The sequence below is a fragment of the Podarcis vaucheri genome (assembly GCF_965113315.1).
Source record: "Podarcis vaucheri genome assembly, chromosome: 9".
Classification (NCBI taxonomy): Eukaryota; Metazoa; Chordata; class Lepidosauria; order Squamata; family Lacertidae; genus Podarcis; species Podarcis vaucheri.
This window is the reverse complement of record NC_138767.1, coordinates 19804425-19822878: the sequence shown is the minus strand read 5'-3', so window position 1 is coordinate 19822878 and position 18454 is coordinate 19804425. Positions and strand designations below refer to the sequence as shown.

General features: G+C 43.7%; 1 protein-coding gene across 1 annotated transcript in view; it reads right to left on the bottom strand.

Moving 5' to 3' along the window:
* Nucleotides 1–18454, bottom strand: part of BMPR1B (bone morphogenetic protein receptor type 1B) — an 86401-nt gene that overhangs the window by 33461 nt on the left and 34486 nt on the right. Inside the window, exon 2 of the mRNA XM_082236502.1 lies at nucleotides 4935–5094. Within this exon, the coding sequence (XP_082092628.1) occupies nucleotides 4935–5094 (160 nt within the window). The remainder of the gene's footprint in view (nucleotides 1–4934; nucleotides 5095–18454) is intronic.

Genomic DNA, 18454 nt, shown 5'->3' with positions numbered 1-18454 from the left:
TGATATCAGTTGGATATATACAACATCTCTTACAAACCTATCTGATGTACATTTTGGGTGGGGGTAATGTCAGAGTCAAATGGGATGTCAAAGGGACACGGGTGGCGCTGTGGGTTAAACCACAGAGCCTAGGACTTGCCGATCAGAAGGTCGGTGGTTCGAATCCCTGCGACGGGGTGAGCTCCCGTTGCTCGGTCCCTGCTCCTGCCAACCTAGCAGTTCGAAAGCACGTCAAAGTGCTAGTAGATAAATAGGTACCGCTTTGGCGGGAAGGTAAACGGCATTTCTGTGCGCTGCTCTGGTTCACTAGAAGTGACTTAGTCATGCTGGCCACATGACCCGGAAGCTGTACGCTGGCTCCCTCGGCCAATAAAGCGAGATGAGTGCTGCAACCCCAGAGTCGGCCACGACTGGACCTAATGGTCAGGGGTACCTTTAATGTCAGAGTAATTCAGCTGCTGAACCCATGAAACCAAGTAAGAATGTGCTAAGCAGCCAACATCTTTCTTCAGCTGTGTGGGCAACCACATTACATATTGAAGCCTATGGGCATTTAAGAAAGCACACTGAGTCAAACGTTAGTTGCTCTGTATGCAAAACAAAAAACAAAAAAACCGTATCTGACTCAGTTCCTCTGCTTAGCATAGCCTATCCTTTTATCCTTGGTGGTTAATGTAGATGCCAGTGAACTAATGTAGGTAGAGCCGGCTGACAAATTCACACCCGTTGCAGAACTTTTAGGCATTGAATGCCTGCAACAGACACCTCCTTCCTCCCATGCTGGAGCCAACTTGAAGGAGGGAAGAGTGGGTGGAGAGAAGAGGCGGGGATATCCCCACAAGCTCAGGGTATCACTGCCTGCCAGCAAGTGACAGACATTCCCATTGCTTTTTTTTTTTTTTAAAGGGGGGGAGTGGAGGCATCCCTACACATTCAAGTTGCTGTTGCCTGCCAGCAAGGTGGAGCTGATAGCAGGTGCTTCCCCTTTGGCCCAGGGCAGAGCTTTCATGGATTATTGGGGGGGGGGGGGAGGAGGAGAGTTTGGATTTGATATCCCACTTTATCACTACCCGAAGGAGTCTCAAAGCGGCTAACATTCTCTTTTCCCTTCCTCCCCTACAACAAACACTCTGTGAGGTGAGTGAGGCTGAGAGGCCTCAGAGAAGTATGACTAGCCCAAGGTCACCCAGCAGCTGCATGTGGAGGAGCGGGGAAGCAAATCCAGTTCACCAGATTACGAGTCCATTGCTCTTAACCACTACACCACATTGGGTGTGTGTGAGAGAGAGCGCTATTCATGTATAATTTTTGTGAGATATGTAACTGTTGAGGGTGAGTGACGGAGGAAGGCAGGGAGAGAACTCAATGTTTTCTGTGTGCATGTAAGAGAAAAGGGGGGATGTCTGCGAGATCAATGTGCAGGAGAGGTGCCCTTGAATAGAGGGAGAGATCTATGTGTAGTCTGTAAGAGGAAGAGACTAGGAGATACCTATTTATGTGTATGCTGAGTGCATGGATGCAAGAGGGAGTGTGGCTGATGAAATTGTGGTACAGTACTAGGGAATACTCCATGTTGCTATTGTGTGCACACGTGCAGAAATATTGTATGATTGCCATAATCAAGACCAGTATGAGTTGGGGCAGGGGGCAAGCAGCAACGACTCTCTCATTTTGTGTTTTTATTTATTTATATATTGTCCTTCATCACAAGATCTCATGGCAGGTACTATGCCACATCCCCGTAGCAGAAATGTTGTGCTGTACCACGCATCCCACAGTGGCTGTTTTGCGATTGGTGCCCTCAATTTTTAATTCTTTATAACTCAAAGTAATGAACTTCACCTATAAAACATATGAAACATTACTTAATATGTATTTTTAAATATCAGCTTTTAAAAGTTTGTCACAAATTCAATAGGGAAGGGGGGGGCAAGGAAGAAGGGAGCGATGGGAGAGGCATTTTATAATTCATCAAGATATGAGTGCCGGCTCCTCATTTTTACACACACACACACACACACACACACACACACACACACACACAGCACTGCACATACCTGAATAACTATTAAAATGTGTGGTATATGGGGGGGGACCCAAAGAATGTGGCCAGCTCTCCAAAATAAGCCATGCCATGACTGAAACTATATATATTTCAGTTCTTTAAAGAGTGGGGGTACGTTGTGTGTTCTGACAACATCAAAGGTTTCTCATAGAATGATGTTCATAAAAGCCTGGCAAATAAATGTCTATTTGGAACTCCCCAGGTGCACGACATATTCACAGAGACGGTTAAAGTTTCAAAAGGCTGAGGGGCTAACATAACCTTTACAAGCCTAGGTTTAGGGAACCCTTTCAAAAGGTTTCACCTCTCCTGGAGAAAGGTCCTTGTTAATCAATCAGTCTTCCAAACACCTGTGCACGTAGCCGCCACCTCCTTCAGATACCCTGACAGTATTTACATATCCTTTGTGGTGATGTAAGGTAACAAGGAAACCCAATACCGCAGCCTTGGAAAGCTACCAGAGCCCATGTCATTCATACTGAGCCCAAAATACACACACACACAAGAAACAAATCACCCTTCTTCTGAAATTCAAGGTGCAAAGCAGCCATTTGGGGGACCAAATTACTAGCCAGCCACTTTACGGCACTTGGAAAAGAGCCAGGCGTATTATGTAACCAAGTAAATATTTGCAGTTGGATAACTTTTAATGTTTGCACTCTTCAGAGTATTTATTCCCCAGACTCAGTACGAAGTAGCACAAAAGGAATAGGTAAGGTTACCACCTTATCTTACATGAGGGCTAGCAAGTGCTAGGAGATCTTAAAAAACACACCAGTGAATGCTTTTTTAAGGCATTAGAAAGATGAGGTCAGAAATAAGTGATCAACAGTTTAAAGCACAATGGCAACCTAAATTTATCTGAACGTAGGAGTATAGCCATAGTGAATTCTGAACTGTATAGTTTGGAAATGAGCAGAAGATTTTTTAAACTCACAAATAAAAGCTTAGATTAGTGAAGACAAAATTATAATGAAGGGGACTGTGTCAAGGCCTAAACAAAAACTGTCCCCAGTTGTCATTTAGTGCAAGGAAGAAGCTGGCATTGCCCTCCATAGCATGTTCTGTCCCATGCCAAGTAGTGACATGGTGGGGGGGGGGGTCATTAAGGCTATTGTACAGGAGGAAAAGGTTTACTCTTGTCCTCATGGGTCCAATTTTGAAGAGCCCCACAACTGTTCTTTGCAGTAAAAAAAAACAACCCAAACAGTGAACCATGCAAGACCAATCTGCCTGCTACAGACTAGCCTGAAGTGTGCAACACCAAAAGGAACCAGTAGAAGTGTAATGTTAATAACGGGGGGTGGGGGTGGAAGGAAATATACATGGATTGCTGGTGCAGGAAACCCAACTTTCATCACATTGGATCTACGGAAATTTTCCAATCAAAGTTCTTACGGCAAATTTTCTTTGTACCACCCTGTGTGCATCATTGCACCTAGAGGCTAATCTTCCCTCGGTAGAATTATGGATCTGGCGTAGGACACTTAACTCTTGGCTTCGCCTAAACTCAAATCCCCCTGGTCTAATATCCCTAGTGCTGCAAGATTGTCACAAGAGTGCCTGGACTAGAATTGTCTATCAAAAACTTCACTCTTGTGGTTTATCACCAAAACAGCTACTCACTTTGGGTTTTAGTAAAGCAAACAGTCTAATTTGTCAGCACCTAAATAATATCAAGTGTCAGAAGAACTTGGCCACAATACGGAAATTTTGCCCATGGTATACTATTTTCCACCTTCCCATTTCGACTCTCTGGCACCATATCTGCATAATATAGCAATTCTAAAATATAGACATGCTTTTACTCTCGGCTGTACTTGAGGGATGATTCCAACAGATTCCATACGAAAAAACGCTTATGTCCCTGTGGAGATGGCAGTACCGAATCGGCGCATGCCCTTCTGGCTTGCACTCTTTAAAAAGACTTGAGGAATGAGATTATCACCCCTCTTTTATTGTCTATTCCAGGTCGCCCAACCACTGCCAGTGTCCTTTCTCTTGGCAGATCAAGATGAGCAGGTGACAGCAAAGGTTGCAAGGCTTTTAGCTGTGGCAATCAGAATAAGATCCACTATTTGACTATTGATTCAAAACCCTAAAATGTATTTTATATACAGTGGTACCTCGGGTTACAGATGCTTCAGGTTACAGACACTTCAGGTTACAGACTCCGCTAACCCAGAAATAGTACCTCGGGTTAAGAACTTTGCTTCAGGATGAGAACAGAAATCGTGCTCTGGCAGTGTGGCAGCAGCGGGAGGCTCCATTAGCTAAATTGGTACCTCAGGTTAGGAACGGTTTCAGGTTAAGAATGGACCTCCAGAATGAATTAAGTTCTTAACCTGAGGTACCACCCTAATTGACTTTTTATTTCTATTCTTTGTATACCATATTGTTGTTTTATTGCTATGGCCAATGGCTGACGCAAATAAAGATTCATTCAGTCATTCATCAGCTGGGAAGCTCAGTTGGTTTGAGTGTGGCGATGATAAGGCCAAGGTTGCAGGTTTGATCCCCGTACGGGACAACTGCATATTCCTGCACTGCAGAGGGCTGGGCTGGACGACCCTCAGGGTCCCTTCCAATTCTATGATTCCATGAAAGCCCTCAGACCATAATATAGCTCACTGTCCTTTTTCCAACAGTGGCCAACTAGATACTTTTGGGAAGCCCACAAGTGGGGAATGTCATCAACAACCCTTTTCCCCATGGTTTTACACCAGCATCTATCACGGCTAACAGAATTCCAAAGATCTCTCCTTCCAGGCTCTGTCTTCTAAAACCATCTAAGCCAGGTAGCTCTTGGATGCCCCCCCCCAACATTGTGTGGCAGCAGACTCCGCAGGTTAATCATTCCCACACTCACCTGCAAGTGTTGTTTTTTGACTCTTCGGGGCAGTAGTGATGGCAATGGCAAAACAGCTTCTTCTGGGGAGGAGATGATGCTGTGCTCCCACTATCTTCCTTCCTGGTTTCCATGTTCACCTTCCCGGAACTCCTCAAGGGCCTGCTGTCTAGAAAGTTTGCTGTAAAAGAAACAGAATGAAATAAAAGGTAAGTCGCTGGGCAGGAATGGCTGAGAGCGGTTTTCCAAAAGACTTTTAAGGTTTTATCAGTGACTGTTTGCTTGATCATGTGTGGATAGGTACAAAGAAACATAAGGTGGTCTCCTTCACCAAAAATGACCATAGACATTTCTTGCTCATTAGTGCCTACACTGGCTGGCAGTGGTTTTCTAGGGCATCCCTGTTGTTGTTACTGCTATTCATTTTCATTCATTTATTATACTTCTTTGCTGCTTTTCACTCACACGAATCACAAAGCGGCTCACAAACGAATTGCAATAACAGAACATCACAATACGACATAAATCACGTAGAATAATTGACAAATCAAAAATTACAAATCATCACTAAAACAACCACCTTCCATAAAGCACAATTAACAAAAAAACTACAAAAATAAGCTGAACAGCACAAACAAAAGTCGTATTGTAATATTTACAAAGCATCGCAGCATTCATAACTTGCAAAACAATATTAACAACATTAACAAACCAGCAACCAAAAACAAACTAGGCACTGTTGAAATTCACACACACACTTTCCCACCCCCATGATTCAAAACCTTCCACTCATGCGCCTACACATAATGTCTGTGGCAGTAATTTTTTGTTTTAAAGCCGGCTAGGGCTTGGAGGGTGGGTCAAGACAGGTAGAAACAGCCACTGCCTGATGGTCAGCGCAAAGTCTTATTCCCCTTACCTATTATCATCATTATCATTATCATTACTATTATTCATCTCCCACCTTTTTTTCCTGACAGGGACTCAATGCGGCTGACAGCTAAAATAGAAACAGCTAAAAAATACCACATTTTTCGCTCTATAAGACGCACCCGACCATAAGACGCACCTAGTTTTTAGAGGAAGAAAACGAGGGGGGGGGGGAATTCTGAATCCCTGAAGCCAGAACAGCAAGAGGGATTGCTACGCAGCCTGCATTCACTCCATGAGACGCACACACATTTCCCCTTACTTTTTAGGAGGGGGAAAGTGTGTCTTATAGAGCAAAAAATATGGTGTATATGGGGAAAAATAACTTATACTGGTCTACAACCACAATAAAGATTTGTTGTTGTTGTTGGGGGAAAGTAATCATTAAAAACCCACCAGCCCTTTCTTTAAAAACTGTCATTCTCAAAAATCTGTTGGGACAAGTACCTGCTGTCAGAAAGAAGTACAGTGAGGATGGAGACAGAGTAGCCTCTTTAGGGAGGGACTTCTGCAGTCTGGGAGGAACCACTAAGAAGGAGAGGAGATGTGCGCTCTCAAGAGTTCATCACATGGCCCCAGGGATACTCTCCCAGATACCATAAGATTGCAGAAGATGATTCATAGTGTTGCAGGACCCATGTTGGAAACTAGCCCGTTCTAGCCTCCCCTACCCCATTAGTTTTCTAAGTGCATGGCTGGTGAAAGTGGCTTTCAATGTCTTAAGAACATTCAGATGTGGAAAGCTTCATGTTGATCTGCAGCTAGAAAGGCCTGTGTAGCATGACCTATTTCTAAATGCATTGTTCAGTGTTTTGCTGGGAAACTTTCGTCCCTCAATACAGGGTACTATAACAGGTACACTACTCTTCTGGCCCCCTTCATGGATCACTGCCTTGCCGTGGCGAAGGGGCTTGAAGAACTCAGAGAAGCTATGAACTACGCCGAGCAGGGCACCCAAGATGAACAGGTCATAGTGGAGAGTTTTGACCAAACGTGATCCACCTGGAGTAGGAACCGGCAAGCCACTCCAGTATCCCTGCCAAGAAAACTCCATGGACAAAGACAACAGGCATATAAAAGTTATGACGCTGGAAGATGAGCCCCTCAGGTCGGAAGGCGTCCAACATGCTACTGGGGAAGAGCGGAGGACAAGTACAAGTAGATCCAGAGCTGATGAAGCGGCTGGGCCAAAGCCGAAAGGACGCTCAGTTGTGGATATGCATGGAAGCGAAAGGAAAGTCCAATGCTGTAAAGAAAAATATTGCATAGGAACCTGGAATGTAAGAACCATGAACCTGGGTAAGTTGGATGTGGTCAAAAATGAGATGGCAAGAATAAATATTGACATCCTGGGCATCAGTGAGCTAAAATGGACGGGAATGGGCGAATTCAGTTCGGATGACTATCATATCTACTACTGTGGGCAAGAAACCCGTAAGAGAAATGGAGTGGCCCTCATAGTCAACAAAAGAGTGGCGAAAGCTGTACTGGGATGCAGTCTCAAAAATGATAGAATGATCTCGATACGAATCCAAGGCAGACCTTTTAACATCACAGTAATCCAAGTTTATGCACCAACTACTGGTGCTGAAGAAACTGAAATTGACCAATTCTATGAAGACTTACAAGACCTTATAGAAGTGACACCAAAGAAGGATGTACTGTTCATTATAGGGGATTGGAATGCTAAAGTAGGGAATCAAGAGATAAAAGGAACAACAGGCAAGTTTGGCCTTGGAGATCAAAACGAAGCAGGGCAAAGGCTAATAGAGTTCTGTCAAGAGAACAAACTGGTCATCGCAAACACGTTTTTCCAACAACACAAGAGACGACTCTACACATGGACATCCCCAGATGGGCAACATCGAAATCAGATTGATTATATTCTCTGCAGCCAAAGATGGAGAAGCTCTATACAGTCAGCAAAAACAAGACCTGGAGCTGACTGTGGCTCAGATCATCAGCTCCTTATAGCAAAATTCAAGCTTAAACTGAAGAAAGTAGGAAAAACCACTGGACAGGTAAGATACAATCTAAACCAAATCCCTTATGAATACACAGTGGAAGTGAGGAACAGGTTTAAGGATTTAGATTTGCTGGACAGAGTGCCTGAAGAACTATGGGTGGAGGCTCGCAACATTATACAGGAGGCAGCAACTAAAACCATCCCAATGAAAAAGAAATGCAAGAAAGCAAAGTGGCTGTCCAACGAGGCCTTACAAATAGCGGGGGAGAGAAGGCAAGCAAAATGCGAGGGAGATAGTGAAAGATACAGGAAATTGAATGCAGACTTCCAAAGAATAGCAAGGAGAGACAAGAAGGCCTTCTTAAACGAGCAATGCAAAGAAATAGAGGAAAGCAATAGAATGGGAAGAACCAGAGATCTGTTCAAGAAAATCAGAAATATGAAAGGAACATTTCATACAAAGATTACCATAATAAAGGACAAAAGTGGTAAAGATCTAACTGAAGCAGAAGACATCAAGAAGAGGTGGCAAGAATACACAGAGGAATTATACCAGAAAGATATGGATGTCTCGTACACCCCAGATAGTGTGGTTGCTGACCTTGAGCCAGACATCCTGGAGAGTGAAGTCAAATGGGCCTTAGAAAGCACTGCAAATAACAAGGCCAGTGGAAGTGATGGTATTCCAGCTGAACTGTTTAAAATTTTAAAAGATGATGCTGTTAAGGTGCTACACTCAATATGCCAGCAAGTTTGGAAAACTCAGCAGTGGCCAGAGGATTGGAGAAGATCAGTCTACATCCCAATCCCAAAGAAAGGCAGTGCCAAAGAATGCTCCAACTACCGCACAATTTCACTCATTTCACACGCTAGCAAGGTTATGCTTAAAATTCTACAAGGAAGGCTCAAGCAGTATGTGGACCGAGAACTCCCAGAAGTGCAAGCTGGATTTAGAAGAGGCAGAGGAACCAGAGACCAAATTGCAAACATGCGCTGGATTATGGAGAAAGCTAGAGAGTTCCAGAAAGACATCTACTTCTGCTTCATTGACTATGCAAAAGCCTTTGACTGTGTTGACCACAGCAAACTATGGCAAGTTCTTAAAGAAATGGGAGTGCCTGATCACCTCATCTGTCTCCTGCGAAATCTCTATGTGGGACAAGAAGCTACAGTTAGAACTGGATATGGAACAACTGATTGGTTCCAAATTGGGAAAGGAGTACGGCAAGGCTGTATATTGTCTCCCTGCTTATTTAACTTATATGCAGAATTCATCATGCGAAAGGCTGGGCTGGATGAATCCCAAGCCGGAATTAAGATTGCCGGAAGAAATATCAACAACCTCAGATATGCAGATGACACAACCTTGATGGCAGAAAGTGAAGAGGAATTTAAGAACCTTTTAATGAGGGTGAAAGAGGAGAGCACAAAATATGGTCTGAAGCTCATCATCAAAAAAACGAAGATCATGGCCACTGGGCCCATCACCTCCTGGCAAATAGATGGGGAAGAAATGGAGGCAGTGAGAGATTTTACTTTCTTGGGCTCCATGATCAGTGCAGATGGTGACAGCAGTCACGAAATTAAAAGACGCCTGCTCCTTGGGAGAAAGGCGATGGCAAACCTAGACAACATCTTAAAAAGCAGAGACATAACCTTGCCAACAAAGGTCCGTATAGTAAAAGCCATGGTTTTCCCAGTAGTGATGTATGGAAGTGAGAGCTGGACCATAAAGAAGGCTGATCGCCGAAGAATTGATGCTTTTGAATTATGGTGCTGGAGGAGACTCTTGAGAGTCCCATGGACTGCAAGAAGATCAAACCTCTCCATTCTGAAGGAAATCAGCCCTGAGCGCTCACTGGAAGGACAGATCGTGAAGCTGAGGCTCCAATACTTTGGCCACCTCATGAGAAGAGAAGACTCCCTGGAAAAGACCCTGATGTTGGGAAAGATGGAGGGCACAAGGAGAAGGGGACGACAGAGAATGAGATGGTTGGATGGTGTCCTTGAAGCTACTAGCATGAGTTTGATCAAACTGCGGGAGGCAGTGGAGGACAGAAGTGCCTGGCGTGCTCTGGTCCATGGGGTCACGAAGAGTCGGACACGACTAAACGACTAAACAACAACATTCTTCTGGCTTCCTTTGGGGGGCGATGATTGTTTGATATTTTAACAATAATAACTTTAGATTTTGAGCACATATTACCTTAAGCCTACGAGCAGCAATTACCATTTGGTTCCAAGCATTTCTTTTATACTACTTCTTTCTGGGTGGTGGTGGTGGGGAGTTTTCTCTCTTGCTCTCTCGATTATTTTGGATTAGGATATTTTAAAATCCAGCCTACACAGGGAAATTTAGCATCAACAGATGTTCACTTTCTGGGTCAGTGGAACAGAGCCTTTTCAAACCAAGTCCACCTTTTCTTCAGCAGATATGCACAAAGCTAGGATTGTGACTGAGTTACATTGTTATTCATGGACAGAGAATGAACTTTTAAAAATGTTCTAGGCAGAGGTTTCAGACATCTGGCTCATGATGCAACAGAGCTAAATAAAATATATTAATAGTAAAGAAGAATAAAAATACCAGCCTTCTTTCATCCACACCATGATACTTTTATAACTAAATTTATCCACCTTCTGGGGCAATTTCATTCTCTCTCTCTCTCTCTCTACACACACACACACACACACACACACACACACACACACACACAGTCCTCTCTGGCTCTTATTACTTAGTTACATTGTTATTCATGAACAAACAGTGAACTTTTTAAAATGTTCCAGGCAGAAGTTATAAATAATATACAATAATGTGTAAATAAAATAATTTGAGACAAAGTCCAGCCAAAGTTAGACACATTTTGTCCTGTGAAATTAAATGGGACAGTTTTAATTGGAAATTAAGTATCACCCATTTAAATCATTGGGGATCGATACTGTCTCCTATCACAGAACTGTAGAGTTGGAAGAGATCCCAAGAGTCAGTGCAGGAATCTTAACACAGAATATTGTTATTATTGAATTCCTGAAAAATTGCCATATTGTTGAACAATTTTCAGTTGCTGAAGTATTTCCTTCTATTATACAATATCAGGAAGTACCCGGTTGTAGCGCTGAATGCACAAGAGCACAATCAACAGCCTGATTATATCTGAACAAGTCAAATTACATCCTAAAAAATGACTGCTTTTATGGGAAAGGGAAATATTAACTGCTTTAACTCCCTATATTTTTCAGGCATCAGATAAAGGAATTTCCACAGGATATTGTTGGCAACCAATCAGTGACAGAACAGCAGCACAGAAGGAAAGTGCAATAAATTATCCCTCTGAAACCACAGCCACAGCCTACTGCATAAAGCAGTTCTGAGAGGGACAGTAAAATAAAAAGTTTCACTGATAAGGTTTCACTGGCAACGATCATGTGCTAGCATAAGGCATGGGCTAGCTACCTCTCCACAGTTCATGGAATGATAAAACTGGGAAGCAGTCTTAAGAAAGGCACCTTATGTCAGATATTCAAAATGAAAATTTAGGTTAGGAATTTTATTTTTAAAATCTGTCCTCAGTTTGGCAAGTGGAATGCTAGGGGTTCAGGCGCTTAACTCAGGGTCCGGGTTTCCTGTTCATAACGAGGCATAGCAGAGACTGTGGTGTCTTTACGATATATGGTTTATACACAACCTGAGACTACGATGGAGGGATTCACAGCATTACTACTACAAGAGGGTCTTGCTTCTTCCATGGGTGCAGCCTTGGATCCAAGCAGAAATCAACCACTGAACTCTAACCCTCTCTCCAGCTTTCAACCTTTAACCAGCCTGCAACCTTCTTTTCTCAAGATCACATCACAGCCAACTCAAACTCCAATTCGAACTTTGCCTTTGTCTTCTATCTAAGAGTTGGAAGAGGGATCCCACCCACTTGCCATCTGGCATAGAGCCTTTTATCCCTTTGCTTTCTCAATGGGCCATCACCTTTCCTTTGTTTTCCTAATGGCTCATCTCCCAGGCGATTGTGTCATGAAGAAACTAGCTCAACTTATTTAGCTTTCAATATTTGCTTGGTACAGGGATTAAGTGTCTGGCACCCACAAACGCTTAATAGTGTGTGTGTGTGTGTGTGTGTGTGTGTGTGTGTGTCTGTGTGTGTGTGTGTTACACCTACATGTTTTTTTTTGGGGGGAGGAGCAGGCATCAGAAGGACAGTGGTTGTGTGCATCAGTTTAATATGGAACCTGTTTCAGTAGCAGAAAATGTGTCTAAAGGAAATGGTAATTAAATACACAACACATAGAACAACAATAATAAACCTGCGGTCAAGGAGCAACACTATGTAATTTGCTCAATCGATTAAAACAGTACAAACACATTTATGCTTTTCAGAAATGCACAACAGCTGTTAAGCTTCGCTGTGGTGGAAGCACATTGACTTCCGAATCTTCCAACAAGAATACAGAGGAATCCATTTGGTCTTTTGGCAGCAAGCCACAAATTTCAGGGGAGAGAAAGCCCTGCCTTTGATTAGGAAAAAAAAAATGCTGTGTCAACTATCTACTAACTGCACTGCACTTGAGCTTAGCCAAAAGACCAAGAAGCGACAGATTCATCCATTCCTAGATGTGGGTAAAGGTAAAGGTCCCCTGACCGTTAGGTCCAGCTGCAGATGACTCCGGGGTTGCACGCTCATCTCACTCTATAGGCCGAGGGAGCCGGTGTTTGTCCGCAGACAGCTTCCAGGTCATGTGGCTAGCATGACTAAGCCGCTTCTGGCGAACCAGAGCAGCACACAGAAACACTGTTTACCTTCTCGCTGGAGTGGTACCTATTTATCTACTTGCACTTTGACGTGCTTTCGAACTGCTAGGTTGGCAGGAGCAGGGACCAAGCAACAGGAGCTTACGCCGTCACGGGGATTCAAACCGCCGACCTTCTGATTGGCAGGCCCTAGGCTCTGTGGTTTAGACCACAGCGCCACCCGTGTCCCTCCTAGATGTGGGTGGGAAGGGAATAACCTATACAAGATTCTATTTCTGCTTTTACACACGCAAACATTTCTCTTTCACTTCTCTTATCTGGAGCTTAAAGAAGGAAACCATTCTAAAATAGGAACGTATTAATAGACAGGTCTATAAAACCAGCTGAGCCTGACCACTTGGGCATATAAGCTGATCCATGAGGACTGTTCAGACATTGCTTGGTCTTTTTAACAAGGAAAAAGTGGGAGGTCTTGGGTTTCTAGGTTTCCTTCCCCATCCCTCTACTGTTCGCTTAACACAGGGGGAAAAACAACCACTGCATGGGGAGAGCCTACATTTGTTTGAATGTGGGATGTTCTTGACCCACAAAGTAATGTCTACAAGGACATCAGGCTTCATGTGCCCCAACTGCCCTTATTTCCTCTGCCCCTTAGAAAATCACTAGCCCAATTCAAGAACTCAGCCTGACCACAGGAGGGTTAATTGTGTGGCCCCACCCCAATGTCCCCTGCACACAAGGCACACTCTCTCCTCCTGTCCTTCATGCGCTTAGCATAAAAGCCTGAAGGCGGCTTCTAACTATGTTCAGCTGAACATGGCTAGAGACCTTCCATGTGATTGGGAAATCTGTGCTATTTGGAGGTTTCTAACTGCTCAATGTGCAAAAGACTCAGAAGGGCTCAGGTGAATGGGGACACTTTGGGTAGGGCCTGTGTGAAAATACAGAAATGCAAGGCGATGTGCACAATAACATCATCTTAGCCCCACAGGTAGTAGCACTTCAATTAAATGGCATTCTCCGGTCATGTGTGCCCAGGCCTGATCCTTTGTAAAAAGCCACTGAACCTCTCCCCTACCCCTGCAAAGAGGATAAACTCAAAAGCTCATTCTTCCTCATTTTCCCCCTTCCCTAAAGTATTCTGTAAAGGTTGGGGGGGGGGTTGGTTTTTTTTAAAAGCTGACCTATTCTACTTACATTCAATTTCCGTAGGCTTGTTATATCCTTGCCAGATTCCTCCCCTTGGAGGAGAACCATGTGACAAAGCAGTAAACTACGGCTGCTAAGGGGCTTCCATTAACAAAACAGAGCTCCGTATGTTGGGTTAATCCTGCACCTGTGATCTGTTATTCAGCAGTTAAGAAATGCAACCCAGGCTGTCGTTGCCCTAATGCAGTTCAGCTGTTGCCCCTACCCCACTGGGCCCCTAGAATTCTCTTTGATTGTATAGTTGGCAAGCAAGAAATAGTCCAACCAGGCACAGAACTACATGAGGGGAAAGGGGAAAGGAAAAGGAAAGCCTCACATTAGAGAGAATGGTTGGCTTTCTGCTCATTCACCATTCCTTACCATTTCCAGATGGGTTAAAAGCTTCTCATTGAACCTACATGTGAACTGTCGCACTACTGCTTTTAAAGTTCAGAGCTCTTTTTTTGCCAAAGGAAATTTGTCTGATTGTTTTTTAAGTGGCATTTTTATAGTGCTTACATAAGAGTATGATATACCAAGGTGTGTGGCAATATTAGTCAGTGCTAATACTCAACAAGAATAACACTCTGCACAGCACTTAGAAATATTTTCAATATATTAAACGGTGTAGAAATTAAATAACCCTCCTTCAAATGACCGTAATAAATTACAAACAAAAATTGGTATATTTTGACTCTGTTTTTCAGTGTTACATGAACAGATTCCAAACAGTAATGCAGGACCTAACTAGGATGACTCCTTCCCTCATTGGATATGAACTATTGACACATCCACCTATACCAGTACGAATCTTTAGCCAAAAGATAAAAGGTGAAGAAGGAAGTGGAAATGTAGATTCCTTTTATTCCTGCAGGCACAATTCTCCCAATGTATTTATGCAGGGGGTTTTCTCCTCATAGCTGACCCTGTATGTCCTCCAGATGTTGCACTCCCAACTCCCATCAGCCCCAGCCAGAATGCCAATGGTCAAGGATGATGAGAGTTGTAGTCCAGCAATACGTGGAGGTCACAGGTGAGCCGGCCCTTTTGTATGCAATATGTGCAGGCGCTAAAGACTAATCTGTGTGGATCAGGTGTGGAACAGATACATATTCAAATGCATTTTAAAGTAGCCATGCATACAGACCCTATTACTCCCACTGTCCTCTCCATCAGAAATTTTCAGCTGTAAAATAAGCTATGCTACTGTTTTTTGGAAAGCTTAAACCAATGGGAATATGACAGTGTTGCTCTGTTGTTGACATTGGTGGGAAATGCAAGCCAGCTCTGTCCCATTCTCTTCCAATTCCTATATGCAACAATATTTTTTCCCCTAAGGGTGGGGACTCTTTTTCAAGCCTCATAGCTGTTGGGGAGGGAGGGAGGGAGATTTTCGGAGGGGGGGTGCAGATGGGGAAGAAAGAGATAAACCTCTCTTTCCAACATGTTGTGATACCACTGAGAACAAGGACTCCCTATGCTTGTAGTTACTTGAAGAGAATAAGAGAAAATGAAGCAGTACACTACACATTGAAGCAAATATATCATTTGGTTTTGAGTTTGTTTTCAACTTGTTCCTGCAAGTGTTCAAGCTTTTTTTTATTTTTTCTAATCTTAACTTTTCTATGTCACACTGCAAGCGCATGCTTCCATAGAAAATGCAGTCCCCAATAGGACACTAAATGGTCCGTCTTCATCTAGGGTGCATGTGGTGTAGAAGGGGGATACTCTGAGTGGTAGGTGATGCTCTTAGGGTGATTGCAGCCTGTGCTGGTGCCACATTGCATTTGGTGTGGTTTCTCCTGGGACGTGGGGTCTCGGTAGCATCCTATGAAAAGGAGAAAGTGGAAGAAGCAAAGCAGTCTCTACTTGCCCAGCTCTGCCTGTGCATTCTTTAAGGACAGAGCAGATATTTCCAAACTGCTCGTGTTGGTGACACACTTCTGTAGACATGCATCATTTCACAACATAGTAATTCAGTTTTACTAGCAAACCAAAGTTTAAACTAACCCCATTCAAGCCCCGGGAGGAGAGCAGGGAGCATACACGCCACACACTGCAGCTGACGCACTAACCTGTCACGACACAGAGTTTGGAAACCTCTGGACTAGAAGATACTGTGAGTTTGCTCAATCTCTTCTCGGGCTTCAGTGCCAATGTGTGATGATACCTGCTTTGATTTCCTCCCTCGTCTTCTGTCCCCACAGGGGAAACCAACAGCATGCCCAAACTCAGAGCCATGGGAAACAAACAACCCATCCACCACCTTTAGAACATTGGGAAATACCATGACAACAGTCTACGGCAAATACAGTATAGAGAGGTCTATAGCTGGAGAGTACAATGTATTCAATTATCCTGATACGTGCAACTGTTTTAGCACCGCTGGCTTGAACTCAGCTTGCCTTCATATTCATAAGCTGAGCAGTTCAGTGACAGTAAGTTAGCTTTCTCTGAGGACCTTATTCTGTTCCTAATTAATGCAACAGAGCAGTGAAAGCCATGGCTACAGGCGCCAGTACATCCAAACTACCCACATGCTGTTTGGAGGACTTTCTCTTTCTGCAGAGTTCACTGTCTCCTAACTTGTTCTAGACAACAGATCAGTAGTTATGTACAAGCCAGCAGATCAGATCACACTGTTTTGTCTAGAAAAGGCAAGACGGAAATGTGCTGACGCTTCTTTCAGGAACTATTAAACTACAAACAGTGCTTGAAAGCTACTTATCTGCATTTTTAGAATAAGCAGAAGAAGGCACTCAGTTTAACACACTACGTAAAATATGCTGCAGACTGTCAAATCATTTAACATTTGCATTTGTTTTTAAAAAGAGTGATATCGCTTTTGATTAACGCAGTCCCGCCCCACAAAAACATCAAACATGCATATTCTATGACCATTTATTTAGGATATTGAGAACGAAAAGTGCAACTCAAGTAGCAGAAGTGCAGAATGGGTTTCAAGCAACTGCTATGTCAAGGGCACTTAAAAATGCACAAGGATATCTCAATTTAGAAATGTTAACATACAAACGTACAGTGAGTCCGCTATGCTCTGTGACCTTGTTTGAAAATGGGGTCAAGATATAGCACTATAAGATAAATGTCCATGCATTAATTTTCAGAAATCAGTAGCAAATACTATGCTCTGGAAACATTAACAGATTTTCAAAGCAAAGCCTTCCCAGAGGCTTTGTAAGGAGGTCTCGCTTCCCACGCTTCGCAGGGGGCGTGGATGGGCCACTGCATCACAGGGAGTCCCCGGCCCATGTCATACCCTCAGCTGGGGGGCATGGTTTGCCACTCTTAAGTGAATGCAGGACCATCGCTTAGCCTGTTTCTTCCTGCACATACGGATCTCCCGCCCTCCTTTTCTCTATTCTCATGCATTTAACACCTGACCTTGCTATGGACCTTGGTTGGTCGCCTGTTGAAGGGACCTGGTAGGAATTTTTCCACTTGGCAGATTGGCACCAGCCACTTGGTTTTTTACCTACCTCATAGCAAATCGTCACAACTTTGTAAGGTTTGGTGGCTAGGCATTGGAAAATGCGTTGTGTATTGGAGGGTAGGTTGTGGCCATCACCTACCCCTCCCCTTGAAGGGTATTCCATTAAAGGAATCCGGTGGTCGTGGTTCTTGTCCAAAGCCCAGGTGGTGGCTACGGCCATGGCACAACCCTCCGGTGACTCTAGGGGAGAGCTTCCAGTTGATTTGCATCAACAGGCTCCCCCTACAGGTCATTAACCCTTGTGTGACTTCCTGCAGGGCGGCAAGGAGTCAAGTATAGTCTGTTCGGATCCAATGCCTAAGCCAATACCACTCACATTCTGTAACCAATAAAGTTGTGGCCATTTTTAGCCCATTAACCTAAAATACTGGTGTCCATGTGTCTTATTTCATCATGAAGCGGGGGGTGTGGCCTCGACTCACAACCAGTTAGCCTGAAATTTAACTCAGTTCAGTCTGATTCTGTTACACACTCAACAAATTAATCAGATAAATCCCAGAAAAAGAGACAAAGCTAATGCCCGGGCTTGGCCTTCTCATACCCCTTACACAACCATCTACCCATGCCAAGCAATTCACTCTTCCGCCAGAGGGTGTGGTAAGTAACAATTGAGTGCTCTAATGGAGTGCTCCATGCACACTGTGAGCACTGTTTGCAATGGAGTGCATGGGCCTATGGGAATCACCATGAAGATCTGCAGCAGATCTTGCTGAACCTCATCTCATTATAGAAAAGAAAGCAGCCTGCTCTGTGGTGGCACCTATACTGTGGCATGCCCCCCTGAAGATTAGGCAGGCACCAAACATAATGCTGGATGTTTCCAGAGTGCACTGAAAACTATATCCTTGCTCAAGGATTCCCATGCTATTGCTGCCAGCTTGTAGTACCCGGATTATTGTAGCTGATATGAATATTCTACTGGTATGTATGGATTTTTAAATAATTTCTTTGCATACATAATTTCTTTGCATACATAAAAAATGTATGTGCAAATGAAGCTTTAGGGTGTATGCAAATGCCATTAGGATTATGCGTGTCACCAATTTAGCGAGTCCAAGAAAAAAGGTCCATTTAATTCAGCATCTTGCTTCCTCAACAGCTTTCTTCCACTGCTGTCCCCTAGCAGTAGACATTCAGTGGCACAATGCCTGTAAACCTAAAGATTCCATATTTACCATATATTA